The 20,433-nt window shown below is 38.4% G+C and overlaps 1 protein-coding gene across 5 annotated transcripts in view; it reads left to right on the top strand.

The window, feature by feature from the left end:
- Positions 1-20,433, top strand: part of LOC114145254 (potassium voltage-gated channel subfamily KQT member 5-like) — a 102,437-nt gene continuing 82,004 nt past the window's right edge. For 2 of the 5 annotated variants that reach the window (XM_028018734.1, XM_028018733.1), the window contains exon 1: positions 13-1,278. In XM_028018734.1, the coding sequence (XP_027874535.1) occupies positions 899-1,278 (380 nt within the window). In that variant the 5' untranslated portion in view covers positions 13-898. Of the gene's footprint in view, positions 1,279-20,433 lie in introns of all 5 variants that reach the window. The other 3 variants (XM_028018736.1, XM_028018731.1, XM_028018735.1) reach the window with 3 other exon arrangements.

The following is a 20,433-nucleotide window of genomic DNA, read 5'->3' as shown; positions in this document are numbered from 1 at the left end:
GCGGCGTCGACGGGTAAGGAGGAGGAAGTTCACATGCGGAGGAGTAACTGACGCTAAGGTTCCCCGCGACACCCCCTTCCTCCTAAAACTTTCACTTCAAATGAAAGAAGTGTTTTGCGTTCCTTTTTACCCACACTTTAATAGTAACTCCACGATACAAATAAATTAACCAGAAAGGGGATATCGTCCATAATCACATCATGTAAAGATGTGGCGTGGCAATAAAATATTAAAAATAATAATAGCAATCCAGCACTTTTGTGTTGCACTGTTTAAAGGATAAATACAATCCGAGGTCGAAAATAAAGTGTGACATTTGACATAGTATGCTGCAAATTCTATACACCAAACATAAGCTCGAAAAAAAAAAGCATGTTAATTTACAGGCTATAAATTGAGTCCGGAACTTTCGTGGGAAATAAGCATAAATGTGACGGTTACTCATTTGCATCAGACCTGCCTCGGCGCGTTATCTCCTCCTCCTGACAACAAAGAAACTTGGAGTCAGGACGCCTTTATTCCTAAATGAAAAGCAGAAACAAATGTGATGCAGAGAGAACAGAAGAACTAATGCGCATCTGCCGCTGTCTCGCCAACAGACTGCGAAGCAGAGCGCAGTAGAACACGAATCTCCCCTCGCTGTGGCACGGACACCCTGCAGTCTGTCACCGCCAGACAGGCGCATGTGGGCACCTTTGAGGCGCGCTGGGTATTTGTGTACACTAGGATGTTGATGTAAGGGGGGAAGAGGGCGGTAAAAGTGTGCCGGGCCGGGCCAGTGTCGGGCGCAGCTGCTCTCGCTCTCAGCTAAGCGCCTCACACGTGCAGAGAGGACTATAGTGCGTATCGGACACGATTGGAGACCCTCCGCGCACTTGTTGCCAGCTTTGGTGATGCCATGCCCAGGAACCACAGCGGAGACGAAGGCGGAGGTGGGGGCAGCGGGCTCTGGATGAGAGCATCACCCAGGCATCATAACGAGGGCTACGGCATAAAAGATGTGGAGTCCGGACGAAAGATGATGATGAACAACGCGGGAGAGGGGTTGCTGTCCCCTTCTGCCAGCACCACAGCCAGCGGCGGCACCAACGCCGCTGGTGGTCGCGGCTCGGACAGCCTGGCAGGGAAGCAGGGAGCTCGACTCAGCCTCCTGGGAAAGCCGCTGGTGTACAGCGCCCAGAGCGGCCGAAGAAACGTGCGCTACCGGCGGCTTCAAAACTACCTATACAACGTCCTGGAGAGACCCAGAACCTGGGCGTTCATCTACCACGCTTTCGTGTAAGTTCATCTCACCGCTTCCATGCACAGACATCAGATTAGACGCGCTGAAGTTTACACACCTGTTGATGAGCCGATCAGAACTGGAAAAATAAAGGCCTCAAAGCTTACTTTAAGTTTTGTTTGGATAGATGTTGATGGCCAGCAGGCGAGGAAACAGGTTCATTTTAACAGCAGAGTTAATTTTATGACACAAAATCCAACAGCTTGATGTTCATCAATAGATGAGGAAAAGTGACAGTCACAGCCAGAAGAAGGCATAGTAGAACTAAGCAGATGAAATGGCCTCTTTTAAGCGTAAGGAGAAACAATCACCTGATGATCCTGATTTATAAATCTCTACTCTTCTTGGCTCCAGCATACTTAGCCTCTCTTAACAACGATCTGTTATTTCCCATTCTTTATGCTCTAATATATATATTTTTTTTGCATGTTCCACGTGTTCGAACTGAAAAAGGGATTCAAGCATTCAGTATGATGGCTCCTACAGCCTGGAATCAGCTCCAGTCTGAACTCAAGATGTCAGAACTGATTTCATTGAATTTATTTCGAGCGGTTCTTAAAAATAGGCAACGAGATTCTATTAAACAGTGTCACTGCTTTTAAATTGATTTACATTGTTTTACACTTAGTTTTATTTTGTAACCAGGTTGCTGTGTATTGCAGGCTTCTGTCCAGATCCCTCTTGAAAATGAGATCTAGATCTCAATGGGGTTTACCTGGTTAAATAAAGGAAATAAATAAAGTTTAGGGGTAACCAAGTAAGATTTGCAAAATCTAATTGTATTGTATGAGATATGCACCAGCATTCTTGTCTTAAATAATTATCATTCTGTTTCCAGATTGGCAAGGCTAAAATTACATTTCTTATAGACAAACATGTTTAAAATTTAGATTTTAAAATATTTTGTTGCAGATACAAGACGAAAAAAATTTCAAAGATCATGTCTGCAACAATTAGACTTTAGTGACTCAGTACTGGATCGGTTTCTAACTACATAATTGGGAGACTTAACAACTTTATAGGTCAGTCCAAGAACGGATTATTTGTTCCATTTATTCATGTTGTAATCATAAGACAGGTCTATGTGCACAATGTTATGTTACCAAATTTTCCCCCAAATTGTAAGTAAAAACAAACTTCTTTTTTTTTTTTTATCTAAAAATGATATATTAAGCTGAGCAGAGTTGGGCCCCTGGCTTTAGGTCACATTTTTTTCTTGCATGGCAGTAAAAACGGTGAGTGTTGATGCAACAGCTGTGTGATGTTACTGCATAATGAATGTGCTTTGCTAAAAATGATCCGACTTGCTTCTGCATTTCTGTGGGCTTTGGTGATGATGTTTCAAAACGATCTGGAGTCGGTGGACTCTGAAACATCCTTTAGCTCTGCAGAGTTTTTTTTCCTCTGGCTTTTCCAGTCAGTGGCTGCTGTTGTTGTGGCATCATAACTGTTACTCAGAGGAAGGAAGTTGAGACACATGTTGACTCTAGAGTACAACTTTCTTAACGTTTGTGTGGTTTTACTGGTGCATGGATTGTTAGTTTTGTTCTCAAGAAGAAAACTGTTTTAATGATTCTCAAATCAACTTTTTCTAATCGTCATCAGTGCTGCTGGATGGCACTCATGTTTTGTGTGAGCACTAGAGGCTGTTGTCCCTGGTACCAATATGTCAAATGTCCAAGAGATTTGAAATAAAGACACAGCCATTGCAGAAACCAGCAAACTGAAATGTGTTAAAAATGGAGCTCATAAGTCAGAGGCATCATATGAGAAAAATTATGAGTAAATAAAAATTTTTTTTTACTTGAATTGCCTGCACGACATTTTTTTTTCATAAAAAACTTTTCTGACAAGTCATAATGTTTTTATCAAGAAGAGTGCATCTAATGTGCATTTTTGCAATACTTGAGAAATGAGAAAGTAGAGTTTGAGTTTATAAGTCTCTAAAATTGATCAACTCAAAATTTGTTGAATGTGCTTGACAGAGTAAAACAAAACAAAAAACAGTGCTAGAAACAACCAATCAGTGGCAGGAGAGTTTTAGTGCTGTCAATCACAATCTCATGTGGCTGCTCATCCTCCCTCCCTCTCGCTCTATGCTATGCTGCAGCTAGCATAGCCTGTTGTGAATGTTCAGTCTAGTTAGCATAGCTACCAATGACGGGAGATAAAAGGTACACTGTAATGATATGTTGTTTCTCCACCATTAGCACATTTAGCAGTGAGTGAATGAGGTTAATTGACAGCGCTAAGAGCCTCCTCTTGGTTCTGATTGGTTGTTTTGCCTGGAACGGCGCATTACTTTAGCCAGAAATAGTAGTTCAGGGACGAGGGGGAGGAGATCGATCTTTTCACATATTGGTGCCAGCTTTAACAAATATGGAGAAAACATATTTTTTATTAAAGTTATATACTGCAGCTTGAATAAAATGCAACTAGATATCATTTTTTGAGAAGTCTGGATTGCTTCATGTATATTTTGCATGTTGCCTATGGCTGTTGCTTGTGGGGAGAGACATTTCAGTAATCTAAAACTAATAGAAAAAACATAAGCAGCCTACTTGCATACTGTATACGGACTGTTGGATGTTTAATTAAATATTGTCTAGTATCAGTATTGAACCAAAGAAAGCAAGTTGCAAGTCTTTAAAAATGTGGTACTCTTTATGGGTCAAATAGACTAAAAAAATTATAACAGCAGCTGCGGAGGGGGGGCCCAAGATTCCTGGTGCCGCCCCTGGATCGATCTATCTATCTATCTATCTATCTATCTATCTATCTATCTATCTATCTATCTATCTATCTATCTATCTATCTATCTATCTATCTATCTATCTATCTATCTATCTATCTATCTATCTATCTATCTATCTAGATGGAGCTATATATTAATAACATATTTGATGGTGGCTTTGTTTAAAAATAAGAACACCTACTTTCCTCTGTTGGCTTTTCTAGTTTATATTCAAAAAGCAGACTTTACTTCTATTTCAATTGCTGACTTTGAGCAGGTCTCATTCACAGGCACTTCTTGAATCACTGCATGTTTCAATCCTAAGACCGTTATTGGCACATGTTTGCACAGTAAGGAAGTTTAATTGGTCTAACACTGTTCTTCATGTGGCATCTGTCTCCCTTTTCAATATTGTCCTTCCCTGGAACTTCAACCAGAACTAAGAAACAAAAACAAAACTTGTTGTTCTTTTTCCTTTTTGTCCATTAAGCCATTCCTTCAAAAAGTTGCAATAAAAATGTAAATGAGCAGATCTTATGAAAATGTTGACTCACACTCACCCACAGGGATCTTTTTCAAGCTTGGGAAAGTTCGACTGGCTGGCTGTGAACTTGGTGAATGACCCTCTTTCATGAGCTAGAGCTGGAGATGAAGCTGAACTCTAACTCCGAGCCCATCAGTTTGATTTGTCATGAGTGCAGCTATGATTGAAGATGTTCTTGAAAGCTGGACAATTCTTTCAGTCCAGCACCTTCACTGTCAGTGGATGTAGTTATTAAAAAGGGGATATTCACTATTAATTTTAGTCCCATTGAAACAAAATGTATCAAAAGACCAATTTAGCAGTGTAGCTTTAAAAATGGTTTTGCGATTTTCTCAACTGAAAATAATGGAGCTGTTGTTTTTCCTGGTCCATGTCTTCTGTTTACTTGAATATAAACATATTTTTCTAAAGATGCACTTAAATTATTTGCAGGGTTATTTTTTATAATAATGACCAAAGTGAACAGTTGATAAAATACTGTTTTATCAGTATTTTATCAATACTGATAAAATACACCTGTGATGCTTTTAACACCAGGATCATAGAGAGCGATAACCGATGTTAGAACCTCCTTTAGGTTCCTTTCACTCAGTAACACATTCAGAAAGGAAGATTGTTGTTACATACAGTAGTTGACTGAGACATTGTGCCTTGCCTAATTGGAAAAAGGCAGATTTGAAAGTTTGAAGTTTTTGACTGGCTCTTCTATGGTGAAATTTGCTTAGACTGAAAATAACTCGATCCAGGTTGCTTCACGTCAGCTGTTTCTTTTGTCCTCTTCTAGATATTTTTTGTTCAAAAGCACAGGTGAAATAAAAACAGAAACATTCATTTGCCACGGAGATAATGGAGGGAGCTTTCAGCTTGTAGTTCAGCTAAAGAAAACTAGAAAACCATTTCTCGCATACAGGTAGATTCTTTTTGATACTGTAGTACTTTCTTTTAAGAATAAATTACTCTGAAACATGTTGATCTTAGAGTCAGACCAAACTGTGATTAGTCTTTACTCTTAAGCTATTTTCTTTGCATCATATTGTGACTGGTGGAAATCAACACACATTATTGGATGGTTTCTTATCTTGCTTCTTTTTAAGAGTAGCTAATAATAATGGGCCTCTTTATCATATTGTACATATATTTTAGGGAAAGAGAAGGTCGTGGATTACAAATTGAAAGTTTCTGACTCCTTCCTCCATGCCCAAAAGTGTTAGAGCATCTTTTAAAAGCAAAGTCCTTTCACATCCACATTTCACAGTAATAAAGTTAACTTGTATGATACATTTCAACTACTTTGATATTTACTTTACTTATGTACAGAAGCTTATGCATGTTTAGCTGATTTTTATGTGGAAAAAAAATAAGATACTGCTTTACAAACAGTTCATATAAATTTAACTATGAATGTGTCAGATTTTAATTGGCTACTCCGTCATGATTCAAACAATATGGTAGCTTGTATAAACTGTTTAACAGCTCTGAAAGTGTTTTACTGAATGGAAAATGGCTTTAACAGGGTGTCTGATCATGCTTTCTGGCTCCACTGTGGCTTTTTTTTGTCTCTACTCTCCTCTCTGTTTGTTCTCATCCACTTTCAGTCAAGGCCTCAAAAAGCTTTGTGGGCTTGTATCCATCAAAGTAACATGCATGTGATTTCCTGCAAATTTCCAGAGAATTATTGCCTTGTGACAAGATAAAAACCTCACTTCACCTGTCAAGTGTTTTACTGTGTATGTTCGGAACATGAATTTAATTATTTGGTTCACAGAAGCAAGATTTTTTTTTTTTTTGTGAATGGTATGAATAATTTTTTTTCCACTTCATAAAGGGGTAGATTTAAAATGATATTGTACAACCCAATACAATCAATTGGAAAATATCAGCTCTAAACAGTTATCAACAGGTCAGGAACTTAAGAATCTTTTTTTTTTCTGTTCAATAAATACATTAAGAGGAAGAACCTCAATTATATGTGGTCTATTAACAGATCAACCCTGGACATTTTCCTTTATGCTCCTTCTTGAATTTTATTAAAATCAGATGAAGGTTAGGGTTGTACTTGCCAGTTTTGATTTTTCAATTTACGGCATGTAATTCAAAGGCGAAACAAAAAAACTTCAGCAGGCTCTTTGATAGAAATAGTAGTTTTGAATCCAGTGGAAAATGAAGGAATTATCCACATTTCTTAGAGATTCACTGATCGATCATTTGGAGATCATAACTAGTTTTCATCAGTTAGCGTTGATTGGTAGTAGGGAGGTCAAATTATAAATGGCTTGTACTTTGATCCACTTTTTTGATCTTAATAAAAGTGTGTTAAAAGTTAGTGTGAACATATTTTTGATGCATAAACTGGGATTGTTGAATTTCACTACCTGATTTTCCTATCTCTGCCAATGAACGTGCAATAATTTCATTTTATTTTTAAGTTTTACTGTCTTAAAAAAATTATTCAAAATTACAATCTTCATAATTAAATGTCAAAGACAACTGGAAATCAGTATTGGCCTGGAAAAGCTGTCTGATAAATGGGGAATGTCTTGATATTCCCTCATTTTCTATTGGGTTTCAAACTACTTCATCTTTCAAATAGTCTGCGGCACATTTTTGCTTTTATGCATTACACTCCTTTGAAAGAAGATATCCAACTTGGCAAGTCAGATGCTTAAGGAAAAGTGGAAAATTTGGTATCTGTAGTGATTGGTGCATTTCTACTGTAAAGTAATTTTTTGTCTTTAAATTGGGCTTCAAAAGCATATTTGCTCTAAAGGTTTGGTCGTAAAAATACCTGACGTCATGTAACAAAAACATTTCAGTTTCCTTTTTTTGAAAAGGCTCCTTCGAAAAGTCATACGAGTCTCACTGATCTTTTTTGTCTTTATCTCTGCCGTCTGATCTGTCATGTCAGGAACAGGTCAAGGAAGTAAAGAGCCTCACGAATTTCTCTCGCTGTGCCCAGTTGTTCTATTATCTCGTGTTTGACATGCCGACACAGTGCATTCTCATTATGAGAAATCAGGCATTCAGTTCTGAGGCCTGAAACGATATCGTACCCTCAAAACTGTGCGTCTTGAGATTTGTGGGTTTGTGGAAAAATAGAATCACACTCAAACTGTGTCAGCTGTGTATTCAGAGATGGATTTGCTTTACAGATACCACCAGGGAGGCTTTTATACCCACCTGATACTGTGCTCATACTTTGTTCACATGGATCCCACGGTTGCTCAGACACTGCGAGACTCCTGCAAACTGCTCATTTTTTAGCATTTCCCTTTCGTGTGACAGCAACAGCACTGAGACGATCTTTGTGCTGCGCTGAGTTGTGCCTGGGGTCCCAGGCTGCCCTCCTTCCTGCTCGAGCACACACATACACAGTGCTGCCATTCAGCTCACCTCAGAATTAACAGGCTCTTATCCTTGCAAATGTGTCCACAGGCAGGAAAACTTTAGGGTAGAGGTTGGAGGGGGGGTAAAGTTTTCCTACACCTCAGGTTTCTGCAGTGGGAGTGGGGTTCACAGAGCTGTGACATGAACTCGCTGCTCTGGCTTGTTAAACGTTGGCTGTTTGTTGGAAATGTGTGGATTTACAGACTGCAGTAATGGATCCTGGCTCATCCAGAAAGCCCCATTTGATGGCTGTTGTTGGCCATGTGGAGCAAACAGACATAATAAAATGTTTTGCAGACATCTGAATGACTAATCACAAGCTGCTATCAATCCTGCTGCTGTTATTTATTACATTTTAGCTGTTGTCACATCTCAGCTATTGTAGATCCATATCTGTTTTCCATGAAGGCTTTTGCAGATTTTCTGCTGTTTGCCGAGAGATAAGTCTTTCTATTTGGCCAGATATTTTCATTTTCAAGGTTTTACTCATAAGGACAAGTTAAAAATATATATATGCTCAGTGAAAATTAAACAAGGTAGAAAGTCATAAATCATATTTTAAACAGAGATTGAAGACTATTCTCTCAAACAAGTCTAGTTTCTTATCACTGTCCAAAAATTTCTATATTAGGCTAATTGGCCTGTCTGGTGTGTGTGTGATGGCCAATCCTGTTCTGTATGTAGCCCACCTTATCAAATTTACCTGCTGCCCTACATGGATGGATGGATGGCTGGATGGATCTAAGCTGCTCCAAGCATAGGAGGGTGTAAAAAAAGTAACCTATAGTTTCCTTGTTCATTGGGATCATTGTCCTGTTGCAATGATCTCAAATTGGGTTTAGAATCACATTTGATTTGAGAAAACTTTGATCAAAATAGTCCAAGACCTACTCCGCAATGGACAGCATCCAATCACCAGCCCTTCACGGCCATGTTTGATAGAATTAGATGTTTTTGCAGATATATTCATCTTGCTGTTCATTATAGTCAAGCGTCTCATCTCACCATCCCCAAAAGCATTGGGAGCATTATGCTGTGGTAAAGCTTCCCCTCATTAGGGATATCAGACTTCCATGCTTTTCTGATTTGCATTTGTAAGAAAAATTTAAAACCTTGTGAGTTTGTGTTAACTTTGCAATTACAAGGAGCTGCTTTGTGTTGGTCTATCCCTCAAAATGCCAATGCAATACACTGAAATATGGCGTTTTAAACTGACAAAAGTTGTGAAAGGTTTACGAGTACTTTCATAAGGCACTGTAAATCCAAGATCAGTGGGAACAAGGTCTTTAATTAATTATATGTTGACAAATAAAAGTTCAATTAAATGTTTTATCAACTTTTTTTTTACAATCGCTATATTTGTCTGTAAAAAAGGTTTTACGTATTTAGATCATGTGTGTCAATCTTTTAAAGCTTTCCACAGCCTGTTTGCATCTTGTCTGCTTTCAGTCTTTCAACTTGTGACTGATTAGGAGGAAGCTTCACATAAACATCAGTATGGAGGTGCATAAATACAAGCCAGTGTTAAACAAGCATTTAGTTGGATCAGAAGAGTGTTAAAATGCATTGTCTTTAAGCACATGGTTACCACTAAATGTTGAGTCAATACAAAAGTGATGAGCAGAGTATTACAGAGTAGATTAGCTTCTGACAAGACATCTGATTCATTTGTGAAGGACTGCAGAGCTTTTTCTCAGCCCCTTCGTATAGTCATTTCATTTCATATCTGCGCCCAGTGCAGGGTTTTAAACAACTGCCTCTGTAACCTATTTAAAACCTCCTGGATTCTTTCAGTCATGCCGAATGCCAGCTCATCTTAGGCACAAACAGTTGCTCAAGTGCTGTTCTTCAGACACACAGAGATAAAGATCAACCTCGGCTTGTACTCCTGTTCTCGTCTCCATGTTCGGTTTTGAACTGTAATAAAGCTCTACTTTCATGTTAGAAAATGGCCCATTGACACTTTAATGTCTGGTAATTATGCATTCACAAACCTCACTCTATCAAAAACATCTGCAGTTGGTAGAACTGTTGCTTTTCAGCAGAAAGGTTCTGGGTTTGAATCCCAGGCTTGGATCTTTCTGCACAGAGTTTGTATGTGCTCACCATGCATATGTGGGTAGTCCGGCTTCTTTCCACAGCCCAAAAAACAAAATTAAAACAAACAAAGAAAAAACATGGCTGTTTTTTGATTAGTTTCTCCAAATTGCCCATAGGTATGAGTTTGACCATGCATGGTTGTTTGTCCTGTGTGTCTCTGAGTTGATACAGCCTGAACTGCCGACTTGTCCAGGCTGTATCCCAGCTCTCGCTCAAAGACCACTGCAGATAAGCACCAGCCTGCCTGCGACCCTGCATGGAGAAGTGGGTGTAGGTAATGGATGGATAGATAATTATAGATCAATTTAAGGCAGCTAGGATTAAACCACCTGGCCAAATATACTACTGGTATCCAAAATGTGAATAGATGACAAAGTGAAATACAGTGTCCTATCTACAATTGCATCCAAACCGTCTTTTGGAATTGCAGGATAACACACACTGATGTTGTGCTAATGATTGTGATTCAACACAGTATCCAGCACTAGTTCTCACAACCGCAATTATGAAGGGAAGCGTTCTTGTCCTTAATCGTTCTCAGTGCAATTGGAGCTCTAGCTGCATTTTGAGTAGATTTTGAGTTGGGAAATAGTCTTAGCAGCACATTTTGAAATACAGCCTTGCTGTTCTTTTTTTTGAGGAAGTATTTTGAAATAGACAAAGGAAACATAGATGTACACATGTTTGAGGAATTTAAGGAGTGAAAACTGCAATTATACAGGTACAAACCCATCTTAAACTAAAACTTGACATTGTTATTCAATATATTTAAAATCAAATAGTTAATGTTGGAGAAAAAGATGCAAAACAAAAAGAAAGCAGTTACATATTAAATTACACAAAAAATATTAATTACTTATGATCTTAAATAATCTTTTGTTTGCTTGCATTTTACAGCTTATTTTGTACAACATTAGTGTATTAATACTGTTAATTGGGGTTTTTTCAGTTTCTGTCTTCTATATTTTAATAAACAATGCAGTCAAATAAGAACACTTATTTATTTTTTTTACAATTTTTTTTTCATATGATGGCCATGCAATTTATTTTTACATTTTTACTCAGAGTCAAAATGAATCACCTGTGGAAGTTGTGCTGATGCATATGTAAATTATTGTGGCTGTCTGAGAAGCAGTCATAGCTGATGGGGGCGACCGGCTGTAGGTTTCGTGTTGCAGACATGAGTTTGTTTTGGGGGAGTTTCCCTTTGCTGTGTTGTCAGAAATGGCTCGTCTGCAAACACAAGGCCAACGCCGTGGTGCAGCACACGCCTGTACACATGAATTGTGAGTGTTGTGCTTTAGTCTGCACCTGTTTGCTTCTTCTGAAAGTCTGAGTTTGCTCTGTTGCCTCCTGCAATTTGCAGTTGTGGAAGTGTTGGATAGTTAGGCATCTATGTCAATACAATAATTTTTTTGGAAGATTTGGAGATAAGAAATCAATAACTATGCAACACCCAAAACGATGTATGCTATTCTAAAAGAGGGGAAAATGCACAGAAAAAAATGTCTGTCTACTGGAATCAGCCTTTACCTTTACAGCATTACTCTTACCACAATACTTTTTGCATTTGGAAGCAGTGAGAAGGGATAAGTTTAAAGTTAGCTTTCTTCATTATGTGTTCTTTAAAGATGAAGTCAGAGGAAGCACAGAAATACGACAAAATATTTAGAAGATGCATGCATCCATAGAATAGGCATGATCTATGGATGCATGGCTGCTGCATCAGAGAGCTAGACTTCAGCAAGTGTTGGACCTTTTGCTCTGATAGGTTTATTTTGTCATAACCTGCAAAGAATCAGCCAGAGACAGAGATTAGGTTTATTTTCTTTTCTTTTCTGCAGAATAGGAGAATTGAGAACAGACGCGACGAATCGCTGTCAAACACTGTCTGACCATTTTCCACATTTGTTGCTTTGGTTGTTATAAACTTGCATTTTTTTGTTTGAAAATGAGTCAGAATATTTTTTGCAATACCTGTCATGGGGATATTTCATTAAATTGATGAAGAAGTGAATTGATGGACAGCTGACTTCAGCAGATACCGGGTAGGATAATACATGTTACTGAAAAATTAGGTCTTATCCTTTTGAGCTTTCAACTTCTGCCGTGGAACATGCTGGATTTAGAAATATTAACAGTGCTTTGGGCCAAGGTAAAGGTCTAGGTTGTCAATGTTTGTTTCAGCTCATCAAACACATTCTATTTTCAAAAGCATTTAATGGATTAGTACAAATTAATCCACATTTACTTTTAACCCAACTCAGTTTCACAGGCTTAGTTTCTGCCAGAGCTGCAGAATAAAGAAGTGATCTAAGTAGATCTGACAACATGAAACAAGTTAAAAGATTCCAAAAGGTACCGCATCATATCCTGCTCTAAAGGCGTTAAAAAACCCACGAGAAACAAAATCATTGACATCTACCAGTCTGGAAAGGGTTGTAAAAGCACTTCTAAGGCTCTGGAATGCCAGGGAACCACTAAACACAAATGGAGAAAATACAAATCACTGGAGAACATTGCTAAGAGTGGCTGTCCTACCAAAATTGCTCCAAGAGGGCATTGACAATTCATAAAAAGCATCAATGCACTGACCCATGTCTGACCTCATGAACGAACATCAGATCATTAGGTTTGGATTTCTACCAGTTCTCTCCTTGCTTATTGCAGCTTGTGTCACTTTCTAGTCTCTGTGTTTTCATCACAGATTGCCTCAGCCACTCATTGCACGTGTGACACGATACAGAATGAGTCACTTTTATTGTCGATCATCCACCTCTTCTTTTTCATCTCCTCAGACCTCTAACCTTTCTTGCTTCCCCTGCGGCTCACCTCTTGTGCTTAGATTTACTTCAAAACCACAAGTGATTTAATTTTATTTTCTTTTCCAGGGAAAATTTCATGTTGCAGCCTTGCAAACGGTTTACATCAGAATGATTGTCTAGGTGTTAAACTAACATCTCCTTGGAGCATTTGTCGCCTCTCACCTCTTTACCTCAATTTCTCTGTCTCTCCTGAGAGGGCTGTTTGTATCTCTGTCATCACAGTGTTGCTGCTAGCACTCTGCACGGCTGCTCTGCAGTGCAAATAAAGAGTTTGAGCACAGCACCATCCACTCTTTTAGCTCATTTCTTTGGCAGTGTTAGTCAGTCCTGGTCTGAGTGTTAATCACAAGTACGCTGACAGATACTTGCCGTTGGGGGGAAGGGTTTGATAAAGAGGAGGAGGTGTTGACTAATTTTATGGTCAGAGTTTAGTGGTTTGTCAGATGTTGAGTGCAATGTTGGCAGATTGTTGTTTGAAAACGATTGCTCACCTGCTGAGGTGCTTCATGCAGAGAAAGACATTTTTTTTAATGTTATTTATGTTAACAACACAAACAACCTCTTAGTGTGTCCCAAAATAAAGGGGCAATTTTTGTGTTTCCATAGAAACAAGATGTTGCCTTCTGGAGCTTAAGCTGCTTTTTATTTTTGTTTGTTTTCTTTTTTGGGGGGGAGGATTCGGGTAGGGGTGGTGCATAGAAATAAGTGAGAATGAAGGTGGATTATAACTGAGTTCTTCCTAATACTGACACTCGTCTTTGTTTGACTCAGATTAGAATGCACCAGAAATATTAATGTGCAATTACAGTTCGTACAAATCACCTTGTTTTTGTAAAGCCTCAACACATGCTTATCTGACATCAGCGCTGACGTCAAAATGACCCAAAAAAACTGAGCTGCCTCTGGAAAAGCACACGGTTAAATATAGCGACTACATGTGCTGTTGTAATATGATGTGGAAAAGGATTCAGGACTGCAGCAGTCACAATGTATGTGTAGGATGGTGGTGGTGGGGGGTGGCCCAGTGCAAGGACAGTGGAGTTACTTCCACCTACTATGCTAGCCAACCAGGCAGAGAGATCATGCATGCTGAAAACTGGTCCTGTAGTTGGGGGGCGAACAGCAGCAACATCAGGCTGTGCTGCCGGCTCCGACTTTGGCATGAGTCTGGTGTTACTGCATCACATTGGGTGACAGGCCAGAGGTCCTCTGACCTTCCTGCCTTACCCGCAAGGCGAAGCATAACAGCTGGGTAGCCTTGCTGTGCTTTACCTCCCCCAGCAGATAGCATAGTCTGTTGGAAGGGCTGAAAGAGCAAACTGCAGATAGAGATGACAGTGCGAGTAAGGAAAGACGAACAGGAAGCAGATGGGTTTTTTTGTTCTTCCTGTCTTGTCTTGCTTTCATTACTACCTTATTGCTCCCGCTCAACTGTAATTTGTTGAAGAATCTTTAATTTCAGCGATGTTGACATCACATGTCTGAATACTCCAGTTGCTTATGGCTTGACTCCTCCACTTAGTTCCCCTTTTTGCACTATGCATAAGTAAAACACTCCAAGACCACTTTGACTGCAGATGAATTCCACATTTTATTCATACTGTCACTGCTGAAATTATGTTGTACGGTAAATTAAAAAAATAATAAAAAATCAGAGGTAAATATCAGGTTTAGCTTGTGTACACACAGCTCTCTATATTTTTGCAGCCTCTGCTAAGAATTTGTTAAAAATCTTAAAAATAAATTAATCTTCTGTTGCATAATGTCACACATAAAAGAAGAAAAAACATGTTATATGATGTCATTTATAAATTATTGGGGAATTATTAACAATTTCTGTAATATAGATATAAATGTTCTTATTTGTATTTTCAGTTAGTCTAATCTGGCCTTGCCTTGCCTAAGTGTCTAGGAACTCTTAATTTGCAATTAATGACTTCCTGTTTAAACATGATGTGATGCAGAGGGCCATTTCTTTCAGCCTATGTTCAATATTGGAATGACAAGAGAACATGCATTGTAAGTCAGACAGACAGGTGTTGATCTTCTTTAGTCTTAAGTCCTATGTCAGAACTGTACATTTACTGTCTGCTCTTACAGTAAATACATTTTGCCATCTGTACCCGTCCACCGGCGATGCTCGGACCCTCTATACATATCAGCGTGCTACCCAGATTTTTGTGACCTTGGGTGCTATGCGGCGACATCAACATGGATGCCCTCACTCAACTAATGGTGACAAACATAAAAAAACAATGTACACATATCTTTAGCAGAAGAAAAAACAAACTTGTCTCAAAAAATAAAAATAGCCAAAATCTGCCAATTTTTCCAGTTTGCTTAATTTGTCTCCTAGGAATCAAAGGTTATAAATACATATCGCCACATCAACAAAAATAATTCAATAGACACAAAGTTAATCTTTGTCCATGTCCACCTCAAGTTCTAGGCGTAAACTCATTATATCTGGGGAGTGAGCTGTAGAGAAAACTCAGGACATTGTAGAGACATTCTGCAAGGAGGGATGTTCCAACATCCCCCCAGTTGTTGGCAAAAGATTATTTTGCCAACAGGACAGCATTATTATTTTGTAGATTAAAATAATTTCTAAGGTTTTCTTGCATCTAGACCACATGCCTCAAGCATTGGTGTAGGTCTCTGTGAGCATCACTCATCTCAACTGAGACATGGTGCATAAGGAAGTCTGTTTTTATTATGATCACCAGGTATTACTCATACACCCAGCTGTCATCTCATGAACACCAGAGAAAAGGTTTGATCACAATTTTAAATATGTGTCAGTAATTATTCCTCTATTATGGTACTGCTGGTATTATTGCTATCTGACTCGTTTAGTAAACAATTTAGGAGGGTGAGGATACAGCCACATCACAAAACTGATGAGTTTCTCAAGATCATGTTGGGACATTAGTCCTTTAATCCTGGGAATGTTCTTCAGGTGATGTACAGTAGAAGGGTGACAAATTGCAACTCTCTTTGTGCCTCTGAAAGTTCAAGGACAACTCAGGACATTGTAGAGTCATTGTGCAATCCATCACTTTATAAATATTTGAAAAAAAAGTCTTAAGGACCAATAATAATTTAAAACATTAAACATAAAACATTACCTAAATTAGAAAGTCTGTAAATATTTTAGACTTTTTTAGTCCTGCAATTGAAAGGACAGTTTAAAGAGTTTTAATGGCTTTTATGTTCCAGCAAAGACGTCTTAATTAACAAACATTTAAAAATTGGTGGTAACTTTGTGTTTATCTAAGTTAGTATTGTTACGTGCCTGGCAGGAAGACATTATTTGTTGATTCTGTCAGCACAGCAGGGTAACTTTAAGCTACTTCCTTCTTTTCCTCCATCAAAATAAGAGTCTCCAATGTTGAGACCAGGTGTCAGACCTAAAGCATTCACCTTCAAAGTAATAGCATTAATGTATTTCTCCAGAAGAAGCTGCATGCTGACAGGCTTCGCTTAGACAAGAAATAATGTGACGTTTTAATATCGTGAGATCTCGTTACATCCCTAGTGGACACATAAGCCTGAGGAGGCAAAATGGCAGAAGAAGTTAAATTTTCTGGTCAGCCTGCATTATTTGCAGAGTTATGACCCTGTCCTTTAGTGTTTTGAGTCCTCTTGATATCTGAAGACTTTTTTTTTTTTTCACACAGCTACAACCCAAACAATGTCTTCCCTCATTTGTCTTCAGAAATTTGGGACTTGAGCTAAGGTGAAAGTGCTGAGGTATGAATGAAGGCAGGAGTGCTTTTACCCATTATACTGCTCTGTTAGCACTTTCTTGTAGCTGACTTGTCAGATCACATTAGTGGCAAGTTTGCTCCCAAGGTCACCCAAGGCGGAGTCCAGTGTCATCTAGATAGAGTGCTATATGATTGTGTGTGTGTGTGAAATGGAAGTTGGTTGGCTGAAGGAGGAGGAAATTACACACATGCAGCTGACATGGAGAGGTCTTTTTGTGCCTTTCAGTTTGATTTTTTCAAGGCTTCTGGCAGTGTGTGTACAGCATTTATTCCTGCAGGATTGTTATGTCAGCTTTTCATAATGCAACTGCACCGACCGGCAGACAGAAATGCTTTTTTGAAATGTAATTAGCAAAGAGTATACATATCAACATCTTGTAGAGGCTTAACATTAGGCATATTGACAGACATTACAGTGGGTTCTACTCTGAAGAGAAAGTCTAGAAACTGTGGATGAAGCTGCATAAGCTCTGACATGGTAGTTTATTACAACATGGCAAGGATAAAGAGCTGCAAAGTAGCCAAATTCATCACGGGAGCATCAGAAAAACCAAAACATGTCACTGAGGACATTGTTGGCAAGATAATGAGGCTTATTATCCCACACACAGGCAAACTCCAACGAAATAGAAAGGACTTAATGTTAAGGGACAGTAATGGATTTGAAAATTGTTCTTTTTAGATGGGTAAGAAAGAAAATAAGCAGATTTTATGGCTGAGGGCCAAAAATAAGACTAGAACCATCAGGGAGTGTGTTGCCTGCCAGGCCGATAGGCTATTTCATGTGCACTTGGCTTTGCTGCTGTGAAAGGGAAAAATACTTTACCCTTATGTTTCTTAAAACAGGTGTGTAGGAGAAGAACAAGATGGTCTCGCCAAAGAAAACAGAAAAATAACTCCTGCACAATGTTGCATTAAGAATTTATTGAAAGTAAAAGTTTTGGTAAGTGAACAGTTACCTGAGGAAATTGCTATTTCATTATTTTAATTATATGGAGTATAAATATGGAGTATGTTGAAGCAATAAAAATTCGAATTTGGTTCAACTTTCACCATGTTTCATAAATGTGAAATTAGTTGTTTTTGATTTGCCAACTTGTTGTTTTGATTTCTTTTACATATATTTCTGCAACGGCCAGATAGAATCATATTTTGTCACGTTTCAATGAGTCAACAAATAAACGAGTAAAATTCGTTCTTTAATGCTGAAACATATCTGCTCATTTTCTGTTATCTTTCTATCCTGTGCCATAACTAAGAGGGGGCTGGTGTCTGTCTCAGAAGGAGCACTGACCAAATACACTCACCAAAATCTGATGAAGAATTGCCTGTGTCGAGTGTTTTTACACAGAGCAGAAATCTGAATTACCCAGAAAAAATTAGCCCAAGCACATGCCTTCACTGAATAGAAAGGGAACCTTATCTTTGGCATGACTGAACTCATTAAACTGATTTCAAAGTTTTTGTGAATGATATGCACTTTCATGTTTATCTGCCACATGAGCAAAGTGAAGCTCTTTAAGTTATTCTCATCTCTCTATGGATGCCATTTCAGTTCTATTATATGTTTGCTTTTGCGCAGATCAGCCCAACAGAAGCTGTAGATGAGGAGATGTGATTATCTCAAGTGGCTAAAACAAGTTTCCATTTACCTGCCAATATTAGGGCATGTTTAAAAGGTAGGAATTGAATGACTCCAAGTGAAAATGTGGGAACAAACGTAATCTCACCTCATGAATTGTGGTGTTCTGATACAGCTTCTGTTTTGTTTTTAATCCAGGTCTTAAAATGATGATTGGTGTGTGAGTTTGCAAGTGTTCACCATTGTAGCGTAATGTTTAAACTGGACATAGTTTACTGAAAGGCAATGTTAAGTCATGTCAGCTTTGAATCATCCAGTTGTCTTAGTAGCAAAGCATGCGTGAGAAACTTTGTATCCGAAGTCTGAAACAAATGTCACTTACAATCTCAATATAAGCCTGTTATATTGTCTCTGAGCTGTTGCCTATCACTTTTGGTTGCCAAGTCACATCTGGCTGTTGCTTCAAAAAGCAGGAACCTTTGATTGTTTGTCTTTAAAAAAGAAAAAAAAAAACTCATCCGGAGACTGCTGAACGGTCAGCTAATGCTCCTGGTGGAGGCCGGGTTTTTGGGAACCACGCTGAGGAGAAACACTCGACAGCTGCTTGTTGGAATAACAGGAGCGACTCAAGTGACTGCACCCCAGCGTTCATGTTACCCAGGCTGGCTTTTAATAGCCGAGGTTGACTGCAGAGAAAAAATTAGAACGAGATACAGTAGCCTGATCACATGTCAGAGATGAAGGCGATGTGAAAGGTCTGTTGACGGAAGACTTGTGACTTTATATTTTGCAGCAATCTGAGAGGATTTTGCTAAAGCTCTTTCCCCTTTACATCCTTCTAACATGCATTTGGTCAAAGCCGTTCCTTTTGGGTTAATTGTTCCCTAATGAAGCACTTTATCTTCATGTTTGAATGTCCGTCATTCTGGCTCGTCACAGCAATTAAGTCACGCTCCTGCACCGCTGGAGCTCAAGTTTAGGCATAGCGGCTGGTTTTTGGAAAAATATTTGTCAAAGTAATTTATATTTGAGTCTGGCTGCAGTGCTGGGGATTGTGAAGTAGAATTATTGCTCTTGGCAGCTTGTGAGGACATGGAAAACCAGCCGTCGCTTTTGGTTTTATAGGAGGATTAAATACATTTTAATGAGAGATTTTATTCATAACTTATATTTAGATCTACTTCTCAAACTATGTGAGCTGCAAAGTTATTCACTGCAGCTTCTATGTGCTGCTTGCAGGAAATTGAACTTAAGTATGAAAGCAATTGTTGAACACATGACACTAACTAGTTTCTTGTGTTTATAGAGTAATGCATTTTGTAAAATTTCCTAAACCACCATCATGACTATAGTTTAAACCGTCCCTTTAACTAAACCGTGTTATTATTGATGTATTTTCATCCGCCAACGTTGACACAAATAATCTTTACAGCTGAAACCAGAAGTTTACATACACTATATAAAAAATGTCACAAAAAGAAAAAAATAGCAAAGAACAAGAATAGATTGTTTTCTTTTTTGATAATACCCATTCAGTCTGATAAACCTTTAGCACAGTGAAACATATCATAGAGACATTTTTTGATATGGATATTTTAAATTGTCCCAGTTCTTTTTCTGGAAACTAAATTTCCCTTTTATGTCAGTTTAAGTTTAAGGTGTGCGGGGTGATACATAGAAAATTTCTTTCAGAACAAAAATTCAGCCATACTGAAAATTTCTCTAGAAACACTCTTGAAAATGTTTCATTTCTTTGTAAGCATTGTATATCATGTATCCTGACTGCTATGGGATTTGGAGTAATCAGGTTTTCCTTGATAATTTTAATAAAACTTTAAGTCATCTCTGATCAATAACCTGAAGTCAAGCAAGTTTTTATATGTTTATTCTAAAGATGTGAATGGGTCATATTATTAGGCCTGTCACAATAACAAATTTTGCTGGACAATAAATTGTCCCAGAAATGAGTAACGAAACGAAAATATTGTTGTTTTGAGACCATTTTCAAGTAATGTATTGATAATGGCATAATGATGCCATGAATGATGCCATTATGCCATTATGGCATAATGGCAAAAAGGGAATAATGGTTTTATCTACTTCTCAAACAAACTTCCTAATAAGCGTTTGATCCACCATTATGGGTCATAATGCCATTATGGTGTTATGGTAAAATGGCATAATGGCGTAATGCAGAGAAGCCTCTCTGCTG

The sequence above is a fragment of the Xiphophorus couchianus genome, chromosome 5 (assembly GCF_001444195.1).
Source record: "Xiphophorus couchianus chromosome 5, X_couchianus-1.0, whole genome shotgun sequence".
NCBI classification, from domain to species: domain Eukaryota; kingdom Metazoa; phylum Chordata; class Actinopteri; order Cyprinodontiformes; family Poeciliidae; genus Xiphophorus; species Xiphophorus couchianus.
The sequence above is the reverse complement of the archived record's forward strand: the minus strand, read 5'-3'. Positions and strand labels throughout refer to the sequence as shown.